General features: G+C 51.6%; 1 protein-coding gene across 5 annotated transcripts in view; it reads right to left on the bottom strand.

Moving 5' to 3' along the window:
* The window catches only part of LOC130030805 (UDP-glucuronosyltransferase 1A8-like), a 130068-nt gene that overhangs the window by 31893 nt on the left and 75386 nt on the right, over positions 1-22789 (bottom strand). Inside the window, exon 1 of one of the 5 annotated variants that reach the window (XM_056122151.1) lies at positions 20507-21376. The exons of the other annotated variants lie outside the window; for them this stretch is intronic. Within the exon in view, the coding sequence (XP_055978126.1) occupies positions 20507-21361 (855 nt within the window). The 5' untranslated portion in view covers positions 21362-21376. Of the gene's footprint in view, positions 1-20506; positions 21377-22789 lie in introns of those variants that run through there. 5 annotated transcript variants of the gene reach the window in all.

Below are 22789 nucleotides of genomic sequence, written 5' to 3'. Positions count from 1 at the left end.
TGATAACCTTCAGAGATGAGTTACTCCCACTGATCCTTAAACTCTTTCAAAATATCAACAGGAATCTTTTCTAACACTGTCTATGAAGCTAACATTACACAGATACCCAAAGCTGACAGATAGTTAAAAAAAAATTCAGATCAATCTTCTTGATGAGCATAAATACAAAAATTCTCAACAAAATCTTAGCAAACTGAATGCAACACATCAGATAAAGGGTTAATATCAGGATATATAAAATACTCACAAAGATCAACAACAACAACAATATACATAAATCTTACTCAAATAAAATGGGGAAAGGAAATGAACAGACACTTTTCAGAGGAAGACCAACAACACATGAAAAATTCCCATCATTTATTATTAAGAAAATCCAAATCAAGACGACAATGAGAGGGCATCTTACACTAGTGAGAATGAAGCATATCAAAATATTGGGCACAATCTGTGTTGGCAGGGATGTGGTGGAAAGGAACTCTAGTGGAAATATTGCCTAGTTCAATGCCTATGGAAAACAGTATGGAGGGTTCTCAGTAAACTTAGAATTGAGCTGCAATGAGACCCAGCAAATCCATTTTGAGTTATCTACCCCCAAAATGGAAAAAAATTCATTCAAAAGGACGTATGCACACCGTTATTCACTGCAGCACTCACTACAATAATTAAGATTTGGAATCAACCTCAATCACGAAGATGTGATATATATATATATACACAATGGGATACTGTTTAGCTCTAAGAAATGATGAAATGCAATTCACAGCAACATGGATGGAACTGGAAGACATCATGTTACACACAGTAACCTAGAAAAGAAGGTTAAACACACAACAAAATCACTTACAGTTGTTTTTTAGAATAACTGGATGAGGGAATGCCATGGTTTTTGAGGGTGATACTTAAATCACCCTTGGCCCCAGAGTATAGGGAGAAGTCGGAAAAAAAGATTGGAGGGGAGAGGGGAGAAGAAAAAAATCAAAGCAACAAGGAGCAAGATCAAGGGAATTCAGATACCCTGGTGATGTTAAGGAGCGATAGTGCTGAATGCCCAAACTACAAAGTCAACAACACTGAGAGCACGAGACCCAGACTTTTACAACCAGACTTAAGACAATGCCTGCCAAGATGGTAGTCTGGGGTTGGGGATGTAGGGGAGGGAACCTGGGAACACTGGTGGGCGGAAGTTGACACTGGTGGCAGGATCATGGGAACACTGGTGGAAGGAAGTTGATGAAAGAGAGAGAGGCCAAGGCAGCGCCATGACAGGCTCAGTGAAGAACTTGACTAAGCTTTGTTTCTCTATACTTGAGTTGCAGTTTCCCTGAAATAAAGTGGCGAGGTCAGCAAAACAACTAATCGGACATGATGCCAGCTAGAACATCTGATCTAATCAGACCAGGAAAGGCCCCACCGTGCCCACCATGTAATCTCGCCTCCACCCATGTAACCTCAGCCCCCACCCCAATCAGAAGTTACCACTGTATCACTGTCATCCATTGTTCATCGATTTACTCGAGTGGGCGCCAGTAACGTCTTCACTTGTCCCAGCCCTGAGATTTTAGCAGCCTCTCCTTACTCGTCTTTCCCAACGCTGCCTTATTGGAGGCTTTTTCAGGCTCAGGGGAATGAGACCTGTTATTGTTACTGCTTTTGGCATATGGGATACGCCACGGGGAGCTTGCCAGGCTCTGCTGTGCGGGCGGGATACTCTTGGTAGTTTGCTGGGCTCTCCGAGAGGCATGTATATTTCCCTCTATGATTTGTTGCCTGCTGTCTGAACACCATCAAATATTGTGTGGCAACTATGGAAAATGGGTAAGGAGTGTCTTATGATGTGTCACGGCTGCGCGGTCCAGGAATATGTTCACTCATCTGTGAGGCTCGGCCGAGGGTGTGGAAAGTGGCCTGGAGCGTGGTGGCGGTTGGGTAGTAGAGGTCAGCACCTGGGGCTGGGTTCCTTGGGGCGGTGAGGGCTCCTTTGGGGTCCCCCAAGTGAAAACAGCCTGGCACAAAGTCCCAAAAGTTTCCAAGTAATGGAAAGTCCCCTAGACCATTGCCAGTGGAAAGCACCCCTATCATTATCTAATTGTTATGTATCAAAACCCCACCCTTGTGGCTCGGGGCCACATGCTCTGAGAATGCCGCTGTGTCCGTGAGCTGGACAGGGGCCATAGCTTGGGCTAGTCCTAGCTCGAGCTAATACATAAAGATTCTCTTGTGTTTGCATTGAAGTCGGCTCCTTGGTGGTCTTTCGGGAAACCGAGTCAAATACTGACACAGGTACCAGGATCAGTGCTAAAACATTGCATATCTAAAACCCAACTAGGAAAAACTTTGTAAATCATGGGGCTTTGATAAAAATTATCGTTAAACGACCTCAAGCACTGTCCTAGAAATTATTTTCTTCCTTTCTGATGACCTGACTGTAGCCCTATCTTGGTTCTCCTCACATACGGGCCATGGTCTGTGTAACCACAGACTGGAGTCCCCATCATCTTACATGCTTCCATTGATGCTGTTTTACTCTTCACCAGACTGTAGTATTAAGGGTATAAGCGTGATCGCAGTTTTGAGTTTCAGGTCAAGAATTCAAAGCCCCAGAGCGCAGTGAAGAGGAAGCACAAGTAGTGTCTTGTCCACCTCTCCTATTTGACTTTGGTGGCTTTCCTTGAGTGAACTTGGGTGAAACAGGGCCACGTTGCCTGCAGCACATTCAGGGACACGGGACAGAGAAAGAGTCTGTCGGGAGATGGCACTCCGGGTTGCTGGGTGCTGCTGCCACGAACTAGGAACCGCCATCTAAGTTTTCTGCCACCAGCTGATCTAGCAGATGGAGAAAATACACCCCTGCCCACATTTCAAACAGAGTGAGCCCACACACCAGGAGCTGCCCGGGGCCACTGAATCTGAGCAGCAGGACCAACCATGGACTGCCCTGGGGTGTGCCTGAGACAGCTTTGTCTGGCTCTGTAATCGCAGAGTGCTCCTTGAGCTGGCCTGCCCAGGCAAATGCTTGGGAGTGTTGACTTTGGTACTCTCTCGCCAACTGCCCACAAACGCCCTTTCCCCGCCGCCAGGTGTTCTGTAAAATGAAACTTCTATTCTTGCCCGGGGCCCAGTCTTTCCAGCATGAACCCATCTGGGTCCACTGACAGCGTAATAAACCCGAGTCCCCCCAATGCTCAGTGCTGGTTTTTCACTGGCTCACAGTGAGAATGTCTGGGACACAGTGGCAGAAGCTGCGCGTGACCAGAGTGGAATCCCTTGGTTCCTTGGAGAAGGACAGAGCCCCTTCGCGTGACACAGCCGTCGCTGGGTGTCCACCTACCACAGAGCACCCAGGGCACCTCTCCAGCCAGCTCCAAGCCACTGTATGCTTCCCACCCAGGAGACATGACACAGGAGACACGTATGGGGGTAACCTTGGGTGTTGGCTCACATGAAGGGATGGGGGAGGCCAAAGGCAGGCATGGCGTCCCCTACCCGGGAACCTGTATTATTTTTATGTTCTCGCTTTGTCCTGGACAAAGCCACAGATTTGACTGAGAAAAGCAAACAAACAAATTAAAAACTTCCCTCCACGTCGCAGCTTTTCTGCCTTCTATGGAAATGGGGTGTATTCGGGGTGTCTCTGAGATGGTCATTGTCCCACTCTGTAACCACAGAACGCCCTGGCCACGGCTTTCCTAGCCCCTGCTACATCACCCCTACACATAGCAATGCTTGCGAATTGTTTCCGGGGTGCCTGTGTTTTTGTCTCTGGAGCGATAGCACAGCAGTAGGGCATTTGCCTTGCATGCAGCCAACATGGCCAACTTGAGTTCGATTCCTCCAACCCTCTCGGAGAGCTCGGCAAGCTACCGAGAGTATCTCGCCCGCACGGCAAAGCCTGGCAAGCGACCCGTGACGTACTCGATATGCCAAACACAGTAACAACAAGTCTCATGATGGAGACGTTACTGGGCCCGCTCGAGCAAATCGATGAACAACAGGAGGACTGTGACCCATCAAATCAGTCAGAAGCCCAGAGAAGCAGCAAAGACAGGTGCGAACAGAATAGAAACAGAGGATGGAGGGGTGCGTGGGGGTGGGGGGGCTTTCTGGTTTCCTGAGCCCCACTTCTGCCCTTGGCCCCTACCCCAGCTGGTCCCTGGTAATAGAAAGGGGGGCCAGAGGTGGGCAATCTGCCCCCTCCCCGGAGTCAAGAGGCTAATTAATGCCTCCATCCATATTCCTATCTCATCTTGCCCTGTTTCCTTGGCCACTGGCTGAGCCAAACTATCGACGCAGATCATTGCACCCCAGTTTCCACGCCTGGGAGAAACCTTGGACTCCACGGGAGCTCACAAAGAGCTTCTCTGCACCGGCCACAAGGAACAGAATCATCCAGACACGGTCTAGCACCAGAGAGAGGACATTCCTGGACACCGTGAAGGGCAGAACCACGCCTGCTCTACTGTGGAGCTCCCCTAGGGGGCAGCACAGAGCAGTGAAGGGGCCTTCTCCATCTCCCAGGATAGGGACCAGGGCCCGGATGGCCACCATGCTGCAGACGGAGGCAGAAGGGGCCCGAGATTGGAGAGAAGGTGGCTGTGTAGGTAGTGTGGGTGCTCTCTCACTTGGGAATGGGGATGCCCAGGGCCTGCAGCAGAGACTGAGGCCCCTGGGAGACCCCCTTTTCCAACACCCCCATTTCCATGGTTTTATGCACAAGACCAAACTGGGGTGGGGGGAGGGTCTTCAAGCTCATCCTCTGGGGTCCAGAGACACAACAGTGCGGTGGGAGCCCAGCTTTGCATGCAGGTGGCCAAGAGTTTGGATCTCTGGGGGGCTGGAGCGATAGCACATTGGGTAGAGCGTTTGCCTTGCACACGGCCAACCCGGGTTCGATTCCCAGCATCCCATATGGTCCCCTGTGCAACTCCAGGAGTAATTCCTGAATGCAGATCCAGGAGTAACCCCTGAGTATTGCTGGGTGTGACCCCAAAAAATAAAAAAAAGAGTTGGATCCCTGGCCCCAGCCCAGCTGACTAGGCTGTGCTAGTGGGACTTGTCCCCCGTACCCAAGTGTGCCTGGTGTCCCACAGGATGCAGTGACAGCAGCAAGAAGAAGGGGAGATGCCCATTCCCAAGGGCTTTGACGTTCCCCCTACATCCAGCCCTCACAGAGTGGGGAGGGGAAGTGTTCCTGGAACTCCGGGAGCGTTTGTGAACGGGAAGCAGGAGGCCAGCAGCGGAGAGAGGTGTCCCTGCTTCCTGAGGGTCCTGGACCAGAGCCCAGCATGGGGGACGTACAGCAGAGACTGCCTGGCTTGTGTTCTAGAAGGCCTGGATTGTGGGAGCCTCCCGGCAGGAGCCTCCTGTCCTGCTGGCATCTGCGCCTGCGTGGCCCCAAGTTTTTCCTCTCCCCTTCTGTGCCTCTGGTCCCCACCCTCACACGGCCCCCTGGGAAGGTGGCCTGCCACGGTGAGTGGCCTCTACGCTGCAGCTGCCCCAAGGGGTGGAGCAGGGTGCAGAAGTGCCCAATAGAGGGCGCTCGCAGCCTGCAGAGCAGGTCCTGCAGTGCCCAGGGTGGGCAGTCGGCCAGCCCCCCCAGAGCCCTTCAACTTTTATGGCCTTAGCTAGTGCCCTTTTGGTGGGTGAGGGATGAAGTCAGGAAGGGGCCCGCGGAGGGGCTCAGGACCGGGTTCCCCTCACCTCATTCTGATGGAGAGCAGCAAACTTGACATCAAGGCTTCTTTTCATTACTATTATTATTATTATATATATATTTTATCATCCAAATATTGATATATTATTCATATGTCTACAAAGAGGAATGAGGACGGAGCGATGGCACAGCAGGTAGGGCGTTTGTCTTGCACACAGCCGACCTGGGTTCGATTCCTCCGTCCCTCTCAGCGAACCCAGCAAGCTACCAAGAGTATCCTGCCCGCATGGCAGAGCCTGGCAAGCTCCCCATGGCGTATTCGATATGCCAAAAAGAGCAACAAGGAGTCTCACAATGGAGATGTTACTGGTGCCTGCTCGAGCAAATCGATGAACAACGTAATGACAGTGCTACAGGGCTGTATTTTTTATTTTAAGGAATCACCATGAGATACAGTTACAGACTTACAAGTTTTTGTGATTATGTTTCAGTTCTACAATGTTCGAGTACCCATCTCTCCACCAGTGCCCATTCTCCACCAAAAATGTTCCCAGTGTCTCTCCCACCATTCCCGATCCTTCCACAAGACCCCACAAATAGCTAAAGCAATTCTTGGGGGGAAATAGATTGGGGGAGGCATCACCTTCCCCAACCTCCAACTGTACTACAAAGTGGTAGTAATTAAAACAGCACGGTATTGGAACAAAAGCAGATCCACAGACGGGTGGAATAGGGTTGAATATCCTTGCACACACCCTCAAGTATACGGTCATATAATCTTTGATAAGGGGCTTTGATTAGACTCTGAACCCAGCAACTTTAGCCCTCCCCACTGTCCTGTCTCTCCCGCCCCCCCTTGTTTCTTTAGGGCTCCATTCTTGTCAGTGTGCATGGGATAGATTTTCTTCATCCTCTGTAAGATTTAGGAGCCCTTGCTGGCCCACGGGAAACCCCAGAGAAACCTGTGAATCCCAGCGGCATCTGCTGGGAGTTTCAACAGTCTGGGAGGAAGGAAAGAGCAAGTCACGCGATTCGGTGACACGGATCTGGAGAGTGTCACTCACTGCTGGGGGGGGGGCAGTCAGTCAGAGGTCCAGAGATGGACACACAATGGCCTCTTTCATATGCGGGATATAAAGAAGCTCCTTAGGGAAGAACAAAGCCCCAAAGGCAATAGAAACGCAAAGCCCGGGAAGCTCTGGGTAGGAAGCTGGTCCCCTGGGTGGAGGTGGGGGTAAGTCAGGGAAGGGAGCACTTGGATGGTGGGGGAGGGGAGTGCCTGTCCCAGAGGCAGGCTCGGGGGCAGGAGGGACATTGGGGACACTGGGGGAAGGAAGTGGACACTGGTGAAGGAATTGGAGCTGGAACATTGTATGCCTGGAACTTAATGAATAACTTCGTAACTCCGTAATTCACAGTGATTAATGTTTACAAAACATTTAAAAAAAAGGATTGGGGCTGGACAACAGCACAGCAGATAGGGCGTTTGCCTTGCATGTGGACGATTCCCAGCATCACATATGGTCCCCCGAGCACCGCCAGGAGTAACTCCTGAATGCAGAGCCAGGAGGAACCCCTGAGCGTTGCCGGGTGTGACCCAAAAAGCTGGAAAAAAAAGGATGGAGTTTCTAATCCCCAAATCTGCCCTCTTAGGCCTTGCTTTCAGACCAAAGCTCGGCCCTGCCTCTTCTGCAGCGAGTTTGGGGTCAGCACAGACTTGGCTGGGTCTCCCGTGGCCCCTGGGGCCCTCCCTTCCCTGGCTCCCCTGCTGCTCTGAGCATCCGGGTGGCACTGAAGGCCCAGCGAGGGATGTCCCTGAGTCCTCATTTCTCTGTAAAATGGGAGCACTCGGAGGTGGGCCCGGGGAGCTGCTCTAGGGAGCACTGGGAGCAGAGTCAGGCTGGGATTTCTGGGGACTGAGGAACAGGATGAAGGTATCCCACCCCCCTGCAACAGCTTTTGTTCCAATACCCCACGCCTCTCCCCGGTGTCTGGCCAGCTGTCAGGCAGTTGGGGGCGCTGACTCCCCTCCCCTGGGTCCTACCCCATCTCTCTTCTGCTGATCTTACAAACCCCTCATAAAGGGGACCCTCCTCAAGGGCTTCACCCTGGGAGAGGCCTCATCATAACCCCAGTACTTGTCACCTGAGCTGACAGTTGAGTTCAAGTTCAAGGCAAGTCACTGGGATTACAGGGATTACATGTCAAAATGTCGAGTCATTCTTAGTCGACACTTTGGAGATCGTAACTTGGGCCAATGTCTACCAACGTTATCTCCCGGGGTTCTTATCTCTGTGTGAAGACCTCGTTAACCTTTACAACTGGTTATTTGGAGATGAGTTGGCACGCAGGGCACTTCAATGGCATGATTCCTGTTAGTGGTTAGTGAGTAAGTGGAGTGGCTGAATATTAGACTGGGTCAGGGCTTTGAGAAGCAGAAGATTCCTCAGGGAGATGCTAGGAAAAGGGGAATGTGAGAAGTGGCTAGCTCACTGTAGGGGGCAGCTCTGGCCAAGAGGGATAAATGATTTAACTGAGTTGATTAGTTTACAGTGGGCTGGAGCGATAGCACAGCCAGTAGGGCATCTGCCTTGCATGTTGTCGACTGGGCCAACCAGAGTTTGATTCTTCAACCTTAGGTTCCTCTGCCCCTCTCAGAGAGCCTGGCAAGCTCGCCCGCCCGCCCGCCCGCCCGCATGGCAAAGCCTGGCAAGCTACCCATCATGTATTCGATATGCCAAACACAGTAACAAGTCTCACAATGTTACTGGGCCTGCTCGAGCAAATCAATGGACAACAGGAGGACAGTGACAGTGGCAGTGAATTAGTTTACAGCACCTTTTGGTGGGAGACAGCTCTGGCCATGAAGGAAGGATATGTGACTCATCTTGAGTTAATTGAAGGTACCATTTGGTGTTTTCACAGACACAGAGTTGGAGGGTCAAGCACCAACACACCTGTATCTTATATCCTGTATCTAGCTCTTAAGATGCTTTCTTGATGAATGGGAATTGGGAATGTTTTGTTTTCTTGTTTTCTTGTATGCCTTTGTTCGCTTTGGAATGTTTGAAGTTACTCTTGCCTTTGGAATTGTTTTACTTTGAGCTTGATCCTGAGGCCTGCGCACCCAGGATAGCTCTGTAAACCCTTGGCTGCAAGCACTCAGGGTCGAGCACCGACATGATGAGTCAGGATGTCTCGGCCCCAGCTAGCTGGAATAATAAAGTCTCGGTGTGTGGTTTATAATCCTGCTGGACTCTTTGGCTCTCTAAATACTGAGGGTGGTCTCGGTCCTAACAGCCCCCAAGCGGGGAATGATTGAGTACACACGGCTGGACCACGTCTGTATCGAGGCCCTCGGAAGGACACTTTGCCCAGCTCTGGTTTTCCAAAGGTGTCGCCCAGGTTGATTTTACTTTGACTGTTGTTTCTTTGTTTTGGCCACAGTCAGCGGTACTTAAGGGCTACTCTGAGCCTGGCGTGCTGGCCCGCTCCAGGAGGTGCTTAGGGCACCACGTGGTGGGGGCAAGGATCGAACCCAACACACAGGCAAAGCTACACTCCTCGCCTTACACTTCAGTCATTTGTCCGTTTAAAAACGGAAGGAGTATTTTTTTTTTAGAGTGGAACCACAAGTGATCTATTACATGTGCTTAGTGAGTCGAGAAGCAAGCTTAACCTTTGTTGTTGATTAATTTGGATTTCTGGGATTACTGAAGCCAAATGTAATTCCGAGTTTTAATAGTCATCTGAGTTGTGTTTATGTGCTCTCTGGCCAAACTATTTGCCTACTAACAAATTATTTCAAGCTATAAATCTGTTTTGCTTTGATTGATGAGTTCACTTCATTTAAAAAAAATTGAGGGGTGCTGGAGAGATAGTATAGCGGGGAAGGCACTTGGCTTGCATGCAGTCGACCCAGGTTCGATCCCCGGTGTCCCCTGTGGCCCCCCTGGCACCACCAGGAGTGATGGCTGGGTGCAGAGCCAGAAGTAACCCCTGAGCATCGCCAGGTGTGGCCCCCAAGCCAAAAAATAAATTAATTAATTGATTGAGATAAAGTCATATAATATAAAATCAACATCTAAAAATGAGTCAGTCGGCCGTTCAACCCTTTTGGAAAACAGTATGGACGATTCTCAAAAAACTAGAAATTGAGCTCCCATTTGACCCAGCAATACCACTCCTGGGAATATATCCCAGAGAGGCAAAAAAAGTATAGTTGAAATGACATCTGCACTTGTTTGTTCATTGCAGCACTGTTTACAATAGCCAGAATCTGGAAGAAACCTGAGTGCCCGAGAACAGATGACTGGTTAAAGAAACTTTGGTACATCTACACAATGGAGTACTATGTAGCAGTTAGAAAAAATGAAGTCATGAAATTTACATATAAGTGGTACTACATGGAAAGTATCATGCTAAGCGAAATGAGTCAGAAAGAGAGGGATAGACATAGAAAGATTGCATTCATATGGGTAACATAAAGTAACAAAATAAGAGACTAACACCAAGAACAGCTGTGATAAATACCAGGTTGTTCACTCCATGGCTTAGAGGCCAGCCAAACATTCTAGGGGTAAAGGCAGCTCAGATAGAGAAGGGAGCACCAAATAAAGGGTGCTGGGAAGATCCACCCAGGATGGGAGATGCATGCTGAAAGTAATCGATGGACCGAACATGATTGCCACCCAATGTCTCTTCTGCAGACCACAGCACCCAAAAGGAGAGAGAGAACAAAAGGGAATGCCCTGCCACAGAGGCAGGGTGGGATGGGGGATGGGGGGGTGGGAGGGATACTGGGATTGGTGGGGGTGGAGAATGGGCACTGATGGTGGGATGGGTACTCGATCATTGTATAACTAAAACCCAAGCACAACAACTTGTAAGTCTACAACTGTACCTCATGGTGTTTCACTAATAAAACAAAACAAACAAAAAACAAGCTTTCTCCAAATAAATAGATATTATATTTTCAAAAAAAATGAGTCCGTCGGGGACCAGAGAGATAGCACAATGCAATTTTCTGTGCATGTAAGAGGCCAGAGTTTGATTCCCAGTATCACATGTCCCCCAAACACTGCTAGGGGTGTAGGAATGATCCCCTACAACAACACCAGGTGTGGCCCAGGAGCCAAAAAAGTAAAGTGAACAATTCAAGTGTTGAAATGGTGTGATCATTTGATGGCTCCAGGACATGCAGGAGAGGAGAGAGATAAGCTCTCTGCCCACGTATTAGGAGACAACGGAGATGCAGGGGAGAGACGGAAAGCCACGGGAAGGTCACTGTGTTCACTAAGAGTGACCAACACTGAGAGTGACCAAGGCCCAGGGACAGCAAACACAGCTACAGGGTTGATACTTCCTCCCGGGTACTGGCCTCATGAGCCGGAGGTCACGGCAGCTCGGCTTTTGGGGGTTCCTGGCCACAGCATGGAGTATGCCACCCACACACAACACCCTCACATCGTCACAGCGGCAGGAACACAAGGTGGGCTGGGATCGGAAGTGCTTTCCCTGCAGCTGGACCTTATGAAACCAAAATGGTTGGTACCAACATACGGAAAATGATATTTTCCCCCTATTAGAGCAGATGCTTCTGATCACACTTTGGTTTGGTTTGGTTTGGGGACCACACCTGGCAGTGCTTAGGAGGTGGCTCTTGGCTGGGCTTGGAGGCTGTGGAGTGCGGGGAACAACCTGGGTCCCCTGCATGCAAGGTGAGTGCCCAAACCACTGTGCTATCCATCCAGCCCCTTTGAATACACTTTTGATTGTTAACTCAGTTCAGTTCTCTCGACATGTGGAATTTCTGTCCTGAACAGGCCCCATCCTGTTTATCACCCTGCCCCAAACTCCAGCCAACACTCAAGATGTCTACAAAGAACTCCAGGAGGTCAGGAAGGGCTGTGAGGGCCAGGGACAAGCTAAGGCAGGCTGCTTTCTGGGGAGAAGGCTCTGGAAAAGGGAGTGTTGAGGACCAGGGAGCCGCTCAGAGGTCAGGGCACAGGCCTTCCGAGCACAAGGATCTGAGTTTAATCTCTGGTTACCACAAGGCCACCGAGCACTGCCAAGTTGGCCCTGATGAGCTGCAAAACACTGCATAAGAAGTTGATGGAGGGTTCCCGGAAATGGGTCCAACCTCCTCAGCACTGCGCGGGAGGCCCCACAAAACAGTGAAATATAAAAAAATAATATCTACAAAAAGTTTCACGAGGAAAAAGGGACTTGCGGTGGGTGAGACAAAACCCGTCTCAGGCCTCGGAGTTGTGTAAATAGTAAGGCAGAAAGAAGCACACAGAACTCACAAGCTTTTATTTTCCGCAACAGCTGTCAGTTCCCGGAGGAACAGCCTCTGAGCGGATAGTGCGGGTCCGTCCCTCTGCTGTCTGTCTGTCACTGCATCACAGCCCTGGACTCACACTCCCACCAGGCGTGCCTGAGAACCATGGCAGCCAGTGCCATGCTGAGAGCATGCCAGGGACTGTGGTTCCTCCTGAGCTAGAATTGAGAGGGCTAAAACGTGTGACCCCCGGTGGTCAGGCATGCGGAGAATGGAAAGAGGAGGGGATGGTAACGGGGGCAAGCCCACCCCAGTTTGAAGCCCAGCACTGCACCCAACCCTGCTCTGAGCAGGAGTTGGCCCCTCCGCACTGCCAGGCGTGCCCCCAAACTCAGCAAAGGCAGAGAACGCTGAGGCCCTGGGATGAGCACCACGGCCTCATTTGCCACCTGAGTGAACACCACAGCCAGTCGCCGTGGGACCATCCACCCTCCTCCAGGGGGGCAGGAGAGTGTCTCCGAATGCTTGCCAGGGGTCAGAGGTCAACACACATTTTCTGCCAGGGTTAACAGTTAACAGGCCAGGGAGCGGTCAGCACTGCCACTGCTTGGCCTTAAGCCTCTATTTCAAACGCACGAACCTCTGAAGGCTCGGGCCCCCTCCCCCAGGCTCAAGTACAGGGCTGGGAAGTGGGTTTCTGGGGGGACTGTGCCCAGCTCTGCGGCCTGTGGGTCAGACCTTCACTCTCCCCAACAAGGACCCATAGGATTTGGACTGTGCACTTCTGACACTTCCAAAGCGTGTTTTGAGACTATGGGAGGGTCCCCGGGTTAGCCAGCTAAAGAGACTCCCAGTGCTGCCTCAGCGTCTGGGTGGCCAGAACCTCCCCTCAGGCCTACGCACCCCTACTCAGCTTCCCCTCAGGCCTATGTACCCCTACTCAGCCTCCCCTCAAGCCTACACATCCCTACTCACCCTCTCCTCGGGCCTACGCACCCCCACTCACCCTCCCCTTGGGCCTACACACCCCTACGCAGCCCTCCCCTCAGGCCTATCCACCCCTACTCACCCTCCTCTCAGGTCTGTACACCCGTACTCTGAGCAGCACCTCTTCTCAGGTCTACACACCCCTACTTGCCCACCCCTCAGGTCCATGCATCCCTGCTCGGGGTAGCACCCAGATCCTCCAGCCCTTCCTTCCCGCCTTCTCTCTTCCCAGAGAGCACAAGTTCCACGAGGGAGGGTTGATGAGAGCGGCGTGAGGGTGGGCCGGGTGTGAGCAGGGATGGGGCAGTGAAGAGAGGAGACGGAGGCAGAGAGAGAGACCCCAAGGGCGGGAGGCTGGGCTTTGTGTGCGGGAGCCCGGGGTCCAATCCTGGCACTGCACTGTCCTACAAGCACCACCAGGTGGAGCTGCAGACAGAAGCGGGCAGCGAGTGGACACAGCCCAGTTTGAGGAAGTGCCCTCCTGCGACAGCAAAGCCCCCTGCCTGCCGTTGGTGCCACCAGCGAAGTGCCCGTGGCTGACGGCCTGGAAGCGACACTGTAGCTCTCCCTGGGCGTGGGGTACCAGGTGGACCCGGAGGCATAGGTCAACCAGGGACCTGGCACCACGGCATGTGGCCCCTCTCGCCGAGGGACTCCCCCATGGGCCTGGTGCTCAGCCAGTGGCTTCTGTCCTGCGGCACCAACCCACAGCTTGTGCCCCGTCCCTGGGGCCCGAAAGTGTGCAGGGGAGCAGCCTTGCGGGGACCCAGGGCAGGTGGACAGTGGGAGGACCATTCTGAGCGCTGAGCGTGATCAGGAGAGTGACCAGGAGAGTGGCCGGCAGGGCACCCGGGGCACCGGGCCCTTCCTTCTCCGCTCACAGACCCAGCTGCCTCTACGAGCTCCGAGCACTGCCCCGGCCAGGATAGGACATAAATTAATAGTTAACCATCGTCAGCCCATTGCCAACTCAAACCTCCCAGGCTCTGCGTATCAGCTCTTGCCTGATCTATGTGGCTTTTGATCCTCTCTCCCCCCAGACTCTGCCTCTCCCCTCCCAAGCTCAGGATGGAAAGGCAACTTGGAGAAGGTCAACAAGGAGGTCCGTTCCCGCCCCCTCCCACACTTAGATTACCCCCCACCCCAGCGTTCTCTGGGTCCCCCTGCTGGCCCTGCCCAGCACTGCACAGGGGCGGATAACGCAGGAGCTGTCCATGGTGCTCTCAGGATTCGAAGACACACAGCCTCATCACCAGCTCCAAGCCTGGCTTCAAAGGGCACTGAGAGGGCTCCCCTACTCTCCCTCTCCTGGGGACACCTCTGCCGAGGGGGCTTCTTCCCTTTCCCAGAATGGCACAGACTCGAGGGTCCGGGGGCGACTCAGTGGCAGAGCTTCTGCCTTGCAGGCGTGAGACCTCGAGTTCGATGGCTGGCACTGCCTCTCGTGCCAAGCGTGATCCTGAGCACGCTCGGAATCAGTGTGCACATCCAGCACACAGAAACCACACGGGGGAGTTCAGGAGCCCCACCGTGATGATGACAAAAGCAAAGGGGGGGTTAAAAAAAACTACAACCTGGAGGGGGCCAGGTGAGTTCCCCTCCGCAGCCCAGCAGAGCCCCAGCAACCAAAAACCTCCGGAACTCAATTGCTGCCATGCTCATGGCCACTCGCTACAGGCTCAGACATGAGTGAATCAGCAGGGAAAACCCAGATATGTGGGACTATGTGACTGAAACCTCCAGGGTCTCAAGGAGTCGGGAATGGGTAACCTCCTCCCATCTCCCTGTGCTTTCAGTAGCCTGACAGTCACATGCATGAACTGCCTCTGATGCCATATAAGCTCCTTAACGGCCATGATCCAGAGACTCTCAAATAAATCTCTTGGAAGACGCAACACAGAGTGACATGCCTCAGAGATGCCTCTGGACCCCAAAGTCACCATCCAGTTAAAAAGAAAAAAAAAGCCAGCGACCTGGGCTGGAAACGGACACTGGCCCAGTTATAAACAAAAGCAACACAGTGCCTCATCCTTGGCTTCTTTGAAAGAACAAGTCAACAGAAGTGTCCCGTGAGCCCCTGAGCATGACCAGGGTTGGCCCTGAGTCAGCCAAGAGTGTGTCTGCCTCCCACTGGCCTTCTAGAGGGTTCAGCATCTGGTTCCTGGGGGAGCTGTGACCTTCCCACGTGGAGTTCAACTCTTGGAAAATGCCAGGGTGCCCCACAAGAAGATCAGAGCCTTGGTCCTGGGATGGCCACACTGTGCTCGGGGCCCCAGAGACGGGGACAGATGCCTTGGGGGTCTGAGGACGCCCTCAGGGAGGGAACAAGTCCATGCCCACTCATGTTGTGTATTGCTCAGATTCTGGGGGCCACCAGACTCTCGGGCTAGGGTCCCCCTCTGTTTCCATCCCAGGAGCACCGTGTAGTATGCCCTGGGTCCTCGTCAGGTGACACTTGCGCCCAGGGGACATGGCGCTAATTTCCAGCTGGGCTTCTAGAAGCTCAGAAGAACCGCACCAGGGGCCAGAGCGAAAGCACAGTGGGGAGGGCATTTATTTGCCATGCACATGGATGACCCGGGTTCAATCCCATATTGTCCCCTGAGCACTGCCAGAAGTGATCCCTCAGTGCAGAGCCAGAAGTAAACCCTGAAAATTGCTGGGCATGACCCAAAACCAACCAACCAAACAAAAAGAATGGTGCCAGCACTTGCTCTGTCCCCGACAGTTCTGTGGGTGTCATCTCACAGGCGACACGGTTCACCTATCTCCAGCACCCCATTATCCTGAGATCATGGCAAATTTTTCTGCCTGGAATTCCTGCCCCAGCATCCCTCATTTCTGAGCTGCTGCCGGAAGCCCCTGGAGGTCAGAGGGACCGTGTTCTCAGGGACTTCCCAGAGTGTGGTGTCCTGTGGGCTGGTGAAGGAACCAGCTCTCGCCTGACTGCCTCTGAGCCGCGCGTCTCCCTTTTCCTTTCCGTTCCTAAGACTTCACTGGAGGGAAGGAACCTCCGATGCGCCCTATGCCCCACTTGGGGAAGAGACTGATGTGGCCCGTGCCACCTAGGTGGAGGGTATGGGGTTAGAGGCATGTGCATCTTGTCTGGGCAGGCGGGGCCCCGGGCTGGCTCCAGTCCTGCATGCACCAGCCAGGGCTGGGAGCCAACTCCTGCTTTTCAGGTTTGTCCACCGTGGCCCAGGGAGCCGGGGCTTCCTCTCACGCCATGGGGCTCCTCCCTGCAGGCTCTGTCACGCACAGCTAGCCTGGCACGCAAGCTCCTGTCTTGGCCTACGTCTCTGGCTCGGGACAGGACAAGCCGCCCGAGGAAGGAGATGGAAGAGGCACACAGCCAGGCAGACACTCGGCGATTCCTGGGTCTCTACCTGCAGGGAGAGTCGGCGGGGAGCATCCTGTAGGGGCCCACTTGGGCAGGAAGGGCCTCAGGGGGAGACTGCAGCCCCTGCCAGGGCAGGCAGAGGCAAGAGAGGCCTGCCCTCTCCTCCTTCCTCCCCTTTCTCTTTTTCTTTCCTCTATCTTCCTTTCCCTTCCCTCCTTCCTTCCTTCCTTCCTTCCTTCCTTCCTTCCTTCTTTCCTTCCTTCCCCTTCCCTCTTTCCTTCCTTCCTTTATTCCTTCCCCTTCCCTTTCTCCTTCCTCCCTTACCTCTATCCTTTTTTCTTTCCTTCCTTCCTTCATTTCCTTTCTTCTTTCCCCTTCCCTCTCTTTTTCCGTCCCTTCCTACCTTCCTCCCATCCTTATTTCTTTCCTCCTCTCTTCCCCCTCCTTTTCTTCCTCCTTCCTTCTTCTTTCCTTTTATTCTTCCTTCCTCTCTTCTTCTCCCTTCTTTGCTTTGAAATTCTTTTTTTTTTTCACATTTTTGGGCATATTGATGGCTTAATGAGAAGGCATCGCCATATGAGTGAAGAGTTAGCCTTCAGGACCATCAGCAGGAGAGAAGCGAGCCAACAGCCCCTAGGGGAGACCTAGTCTGGAGCCTGACGGAGGCCGGGATAGGGGACCCCAGGAGAAGCTCGGGCTGTCCTGTTGGTCTCTGCCATCCTACAGGGATCTTGGGCTGTTCTACTAGTCTCTGCATCCTACAGGGAGATCAGGCTGTCCCACTGGCCTCTGCATCCTACAGGGAGGTCAGGCTGTCCCGCTGGTCTCTGCCATCCTACAGGGATGGCTTTTCACTGATATGCTGTTCTAGGTGAAAGATAACTTATGGTCACATTAGCTCTGGCACCACCACAATCCAACAAATAGACACACACCCGATATCACAGCGGGTAGTTCGATTCCTCCGCCCCTCTTGGAGAGCCCGGCAAGCTACCGAGAGTATCTTGCCCTCACAGCAAAGCGTGGCAAGCTACCCGTGACGTATTTGATGTGCCAAACACAGTAACAACAAAGTCTCACAATCGAGACATTACTGGGCCTGCTCGAGCAAATCGATGAACAACGGGAGGACAGCGACAGTGACAGACACAGAATACGAGTGACGGAACATGGGAGTGACGAACCCCTGGGAGACAAAGTGGTTCCTGGGTGGGCTCAAGATTCCCCAGAGTCTCCCCATGGGTAACTCAGTTCCAGGAAGAGATGGTTATCTCGCCGCCTGGAACCCGGGTCATCTGGACAGTGGGAGCAATGAGAAATTGAGGTTATGTGAGAGGGTGTGTGGATTTGGAGCAAGGGCCAGGGTCTTCCCTGAGGGGAGACTAACGTGTGTGTGTGGGGGGGGTTGGTGGGGGGAGCCCTCCAGCCAACGCACCCAGCCCCTTTTGGTCACAGCCTGGCTCTGGCCACAGTGCCTTGGACCTATGCCTGGACCCAGGGCCTCACCTGCTTCCCGCGGCCCAAAGGGTTGTTCTCTGGGCTGAGACAGAGCGCGTGCCTCCAGCAGGGAGCTGCCTCACAAACAAAGGCTCTACATAGTGCTCCGTGCTCTGGGGGTGCCCTCTGAACCCCAGAGTGTGCACAGAGTGAGGTGGGCCTCCCTGAGCCTCCAGGAGAGGCGGCCTCCTACAGCGTGGCTTGCAGCAGCTCAACCGGCTGACTTTCTGCATCGTGTCTTTCTCTTTTTCGAGTCTTTTGCTCCTGCCATATCCCGGGTAGTCTGCCCACCCACAGCGACGCTGAGTCATGCCACAGCAGAAGACGGTACATCCCCTCCTTCCTTTGTCCCAGAGGGCCCAGGACAGGGGACTGAGATTCTCGGGGGTCCGTGAGGGGACAGTGATGGGGGTCTCCTCTTTCCTGGACCTGGCGGTGTCCAGACGCCACCCCCAGCGCCAGCTCTGTGGCCTCTTCCCGATCCCTGGGCCCCAGCCTCAGGGAGAACCCAAACCTGGCAGAAGCACCATCCCCATCTTGATAAGAAGAGAATGGGGTGCTGGGGGGTTGGGGGGGAGAGTGAGCCTGAATCTGGGGCTGGGAAAGCTGGGGGTATGCGTGCATGTGTGTATGCATGTGTGTGTGTGAGTGCGTGCGTACATATGCGTGTGTGTATGTGCGTGCATGTGTGTGCATGTGTGTATGTGTGAGAATGTGTGCATGTGTATGCGTGCACATGTGTGTGCGTGTGTGGGTGTGTGTGCATGTGTGTGTGTGAATCTTACCCTGCTCTGTGTGGGTCCAGGGGCCTGCAGCAGCGGGACGGGGACAGCCCCTTACGAAAGCTGTCAAAGATCGCCTAACTCAGAGGAGGGGTCATGGCAGAGACGCCCTCGTGTGCTGGGTCCTCGACCCACTGTAAGCACAAGGGGAGCCGCAGGCTGTTGGGGGGTGGGGGTGGAAGGACGACCCCTCTGGGTGCTCTTCGCAGTCCCGGGTCACACTCTGGGGCTCCGTCCTGAAGGCAGCCCTGCCTTCCCCCAACCTTGCAGGATCCCAGGACCAGCCCGGTTCTATGTGCCAGGGCAGCAAGACCTTGGGAAGCAGGAACAGTGGGGGAAATGTTCATTGGGGTTGGTCGCTCTTTCCCAAGCATTTAAGAAGTGCAGCAAAATGTGACCTGTAACATCCTTTTCACCCACAAATTGGCTCCTCAGTTTGCAGCCAAGTACTCTGGGAGCAAAGAACAGGGAATTCTGTCAGTGTCTAAGAGAACAGGAGAATGTTACTGCATGGGCAGATCAGCGAGCAAATACAGCTTTTTCCTGGAAAGAGGTAAGGGTGATGAAGATATTTTTTAATTCCTCCCACAATAGTTTAACACCCAAATTCTAAAACCAGACCTACGACATACCAGCTTTCCTCCTATTTCTTCTCCTGATTTAAAATAGTTTCATATGGTTTTGCCTATATGGAAAGTGTAAGAAAACCTTAAAATACGCATTTCACATTCCATTCATTCATCTTGGTAGTTCATCATACGGATGAACAATGGTATATCTATATCCAGAATTCCAAGGAATAATGAAAAGTAATGTAATGTGCGTTAATGAAAAGAAAGATTTTGGTGACTGGCCTTGCAGGTGTCAACACAAGAGATAAGAACAAGGTGAAACAAGTCCAGAATGATATTCGATTGTAACCAAAGAAAATGAATGAGGGAATATAAATTTATGTACACACAGCACTAGAGAAATTGGGAAGGATGCACTCACAACAACTCTAACAACAAAAGAAATTTTGTTTATTACAGAGGTTTAGAATACTTCTCCAAATATTGTATTTCAAAAACCACTATTAAAATGTACCCTAATATAAAAAATTTGTATATTTATAGTATGAGACCAATATTCAAGGCTAGGGTAAACGGGCCAAGAGGACAATGAAGAAGAAGAAGAAGAAGAAGAAGAAGAAGAAGAAGAAGAAGAAGAAGAAGAAGAAGAAGAAGAAGAAGAAGAAGAAGAGTGCTTGCCATAGTGCCAGGCAAGGGGAGGGTGAGGAGGGAAACTGGGACTATTGTGATGGGAAAAGTACAACGGTGAAGGGACAAGTGTTGGAATAGTATATGACTGAAATCCAATCATGAACAGCGTTGTAAATGTGTATATCACTGTGATTCAATTTTTTTTAATGCACCCTATGAGCCAGAGATACAGTATTGGGGTTAAGGTGCTAGAATCGCATATGGCCAAACCTGGTTTGATCCCAGCACCAAATGTTCTTGTGAGAACTGACAGGAATAACCATCAAGAACCAGTGGTTTCCTCCCCAAAATTCAGCCCGGAAATAATATGTAATATCAACTACCTGCAAATATACATTAGTAACAGCAGTTTTAAAGAATTTGTTGGCATGCAATTAAATCATAACTAAGTGTTCCTTCAGTCAGAAAGAGTGCGTGACAGAAGTCATTCAGGACCCAATTCAGTAAAGAACACAGAATCTCGGCCAGAATGATATTATAGTGGGTAAGGGCTTTGGCTTGCATGTGGCTGACTGGCATTTGGTCCCCAGCACCACATATGGTTCACCGAACCCACCCCACACACTCCAGGAGTTATCCCTGAGTGCAGATCCAGGAGTAAGCCCTGGGCACTGAGGGTTAGATAAAACAACAAAACAAAACAGAACAACTCCACCAGAGAATCCACACCAGATTCCTCTTCTGCTCAAGCACGGGGCTTACCTCTATCAGGGGCTTTCCTGCATGGCAGTTGATGCCTCCAATGAAGACCATGTTGGGCATCACGGGTCTGGGATAGTTCAACACAAAATCACTCCGTATCAACCAGATTGACGTGTGGCTATAGAGATCAGACAGGGTGATGGTGGTCTGGAAAATCTCAGAGGCAGCATCTACAGCCGTTTTCAGAAAATAGCGGCAAAATAAATGTTCTTCCACGTGGAAGAGGAGATTCCGCACTCGCTCCCAAAAAGTCATGGTATCCGAGAAACCTAAGAGTCCTCTAGGGACATAAGACACAGGAACTGGACTCTGAGTCCCTTTATCCTGATAATGGCAAAATCCTCCCCTGGTAAAGACCACAGAGGGAAGGGACAGGTACTTGGCTATAATCAGACCACACATTTCAAAAGGATCTAGAAACACCGCGTCGAAAGAAGTCTCTTCTAAGTATCTTACCAGTTTCTTGTCATTGAACACACTCTTACAGTGTGAGAAAAGGTAATTGAAAACTTCGCTGGGTGAACTATTCAACAAGGAAAGCAAAGTTTGTTTTCGAGTTTTCCAATGATCATCAGCGAAAACTTTGAATTCGCGATTAAAATCCTCCATAGAGTAAGAGGGCGAGTAGGTCTTGACTGTAAAATTGAATGATTTCTTCAGATGCCAACTCACCTCTGGCATGACCACAACTAACTCGTGCCCTCTCTGGACCAGCTGCTCCATCACTGACCTCATGGTGAACCAGTGGCTCCCATCCATGGGCACCACCAGCAGCCTGCCTGCCTCGGTGGGGCCGGGTGTCAGCAGGAGACAGACACTAAGGGGAAGGATACCGGCCAACATTGTGAGAGCCATTGGGAAACACAGCCAGAGCAGAGAGCTGCCGATTCTGAGCTTGTCAGAGTTTGTAGTAGAAACCCGGGCACAGGTCCTGCCCAGGAGAGGCGTGTGCTTACTCAGTCCAGAGCTGGTGTCGATCATTCTTGATAACATTATCACCCCCCTCCCCCCAGAAACAGTATCCATTGACTAGTATATTTTAGATACCTGTTTATATGGACCATGTAAGAGTCATTTTGCTCATTGATTCTGCCAGATTTTCACTGACTAGAATTTTATGGCCACTTACAAACAGAATTATTAAGCAATCATTTTAGATCCTTAGAACTTAGGAAAGCCCAATTCAATAAAGCTGGTAATTCTGAAGACTGTCCTAAAGGAAAATGTGTTGGATTATAGTTCCAAGCATTTTAAGCTTAACAATGGGTCGTCCTTTCTCATCCTGCAGAGAGCTTAGGTTAAATGAATTACACCTACCCTCGTGATCCTGGGGACACACCCAAACCTACCAAGTTTCTCCCAATCTTCTCTGTTTAAACCTCTCCCTCTTGCTCTTCTTCCCCTGTCTGCTACTCCCAAACGACTCCAAATCAGACACCATAACTTATAAAGCCAAACTTTCTGAGGGCTCTGGATTTTGTAGACGTAGGTGAAATGAAATCTACTTTTCTCTTTCCTTTGTGTCCTTTGCATAGTTTTTATTCTAGAGCAATGTCCTTTTTGTATAGATACAGGAAGAAAGGAGAAAGAAATATGGCCTTAGGTGGATTCCATCCTTGGGCACATTTCCTAGAAGAAATCCAGAGTGCCAGAATCCCTAGATGAGACTCTGTCCTTGGGTGGGACTCCCAGAAGAATTTCTCCCGAAGGAGGAGATTTACACCTGCCCATTGCTTGTGTTAATGTTCAACCACACCAATGTGTAACTGCCGCCCCCCTCCCCTTTACAATTTCTGTTATAATCCTGATGGGTTTTAATAAAGTGTCACTAATTGATAGCACAGCAGTAGGGCATTTGCCTTGCATGTGGCTGGCCCGGTCGACCTGGGTTCGATTCCTCCACCCCTCTCGGAGAGCCCAGCAAGCTACCGAGAGTATCTCGCCTGCATGGCAAAGCCTGGCAAGCTACCCATGGCATATTCGATATGCCAAACACAGTAACAACAAGTCTCACAATGGAGACATTACTGGGCCTGCTCGAGCAAATCGATGGACAACGGGAGGACAGTGCTACAGTGCCACTAATTACCAGCCTGTGGACCCATTTCTTCACCCATTGGCTGGAGGGATGGTCATCGGCCCCGAATGAATACATCTGGGGACCCCTGTCACCATGGGATGGTAACTCAGACAAAACTGTGTGTAGGGGGGGCATGTGTTTTTTGGGGGGCAGAGGTTGAATCCAGAGCCTCAATACTGAAACAATATGAAGTAAATTTGTTT

The sequence above is a fragment of the Sorex fumeus genome, unplaced genomic scaffold (genome assembly GCF_029834395.1).
Source record: "Sorex fumeus unplaced genomic scaffold, SorFum_2.1 ptg000005l, whole genome shotgun sequence".
NCBI classification, from domain to species: Eukaryota; Metazoa; Chordata; class Mammalia; order Eulipotyphla; family Soricidae; genus Sorex; species Sorex fumeus.
The sequence above is the reverse complement of the archived record's forward strand: the minus strand, read 5'-3'. Positions and strand labels throughout refer to the sequence as shown.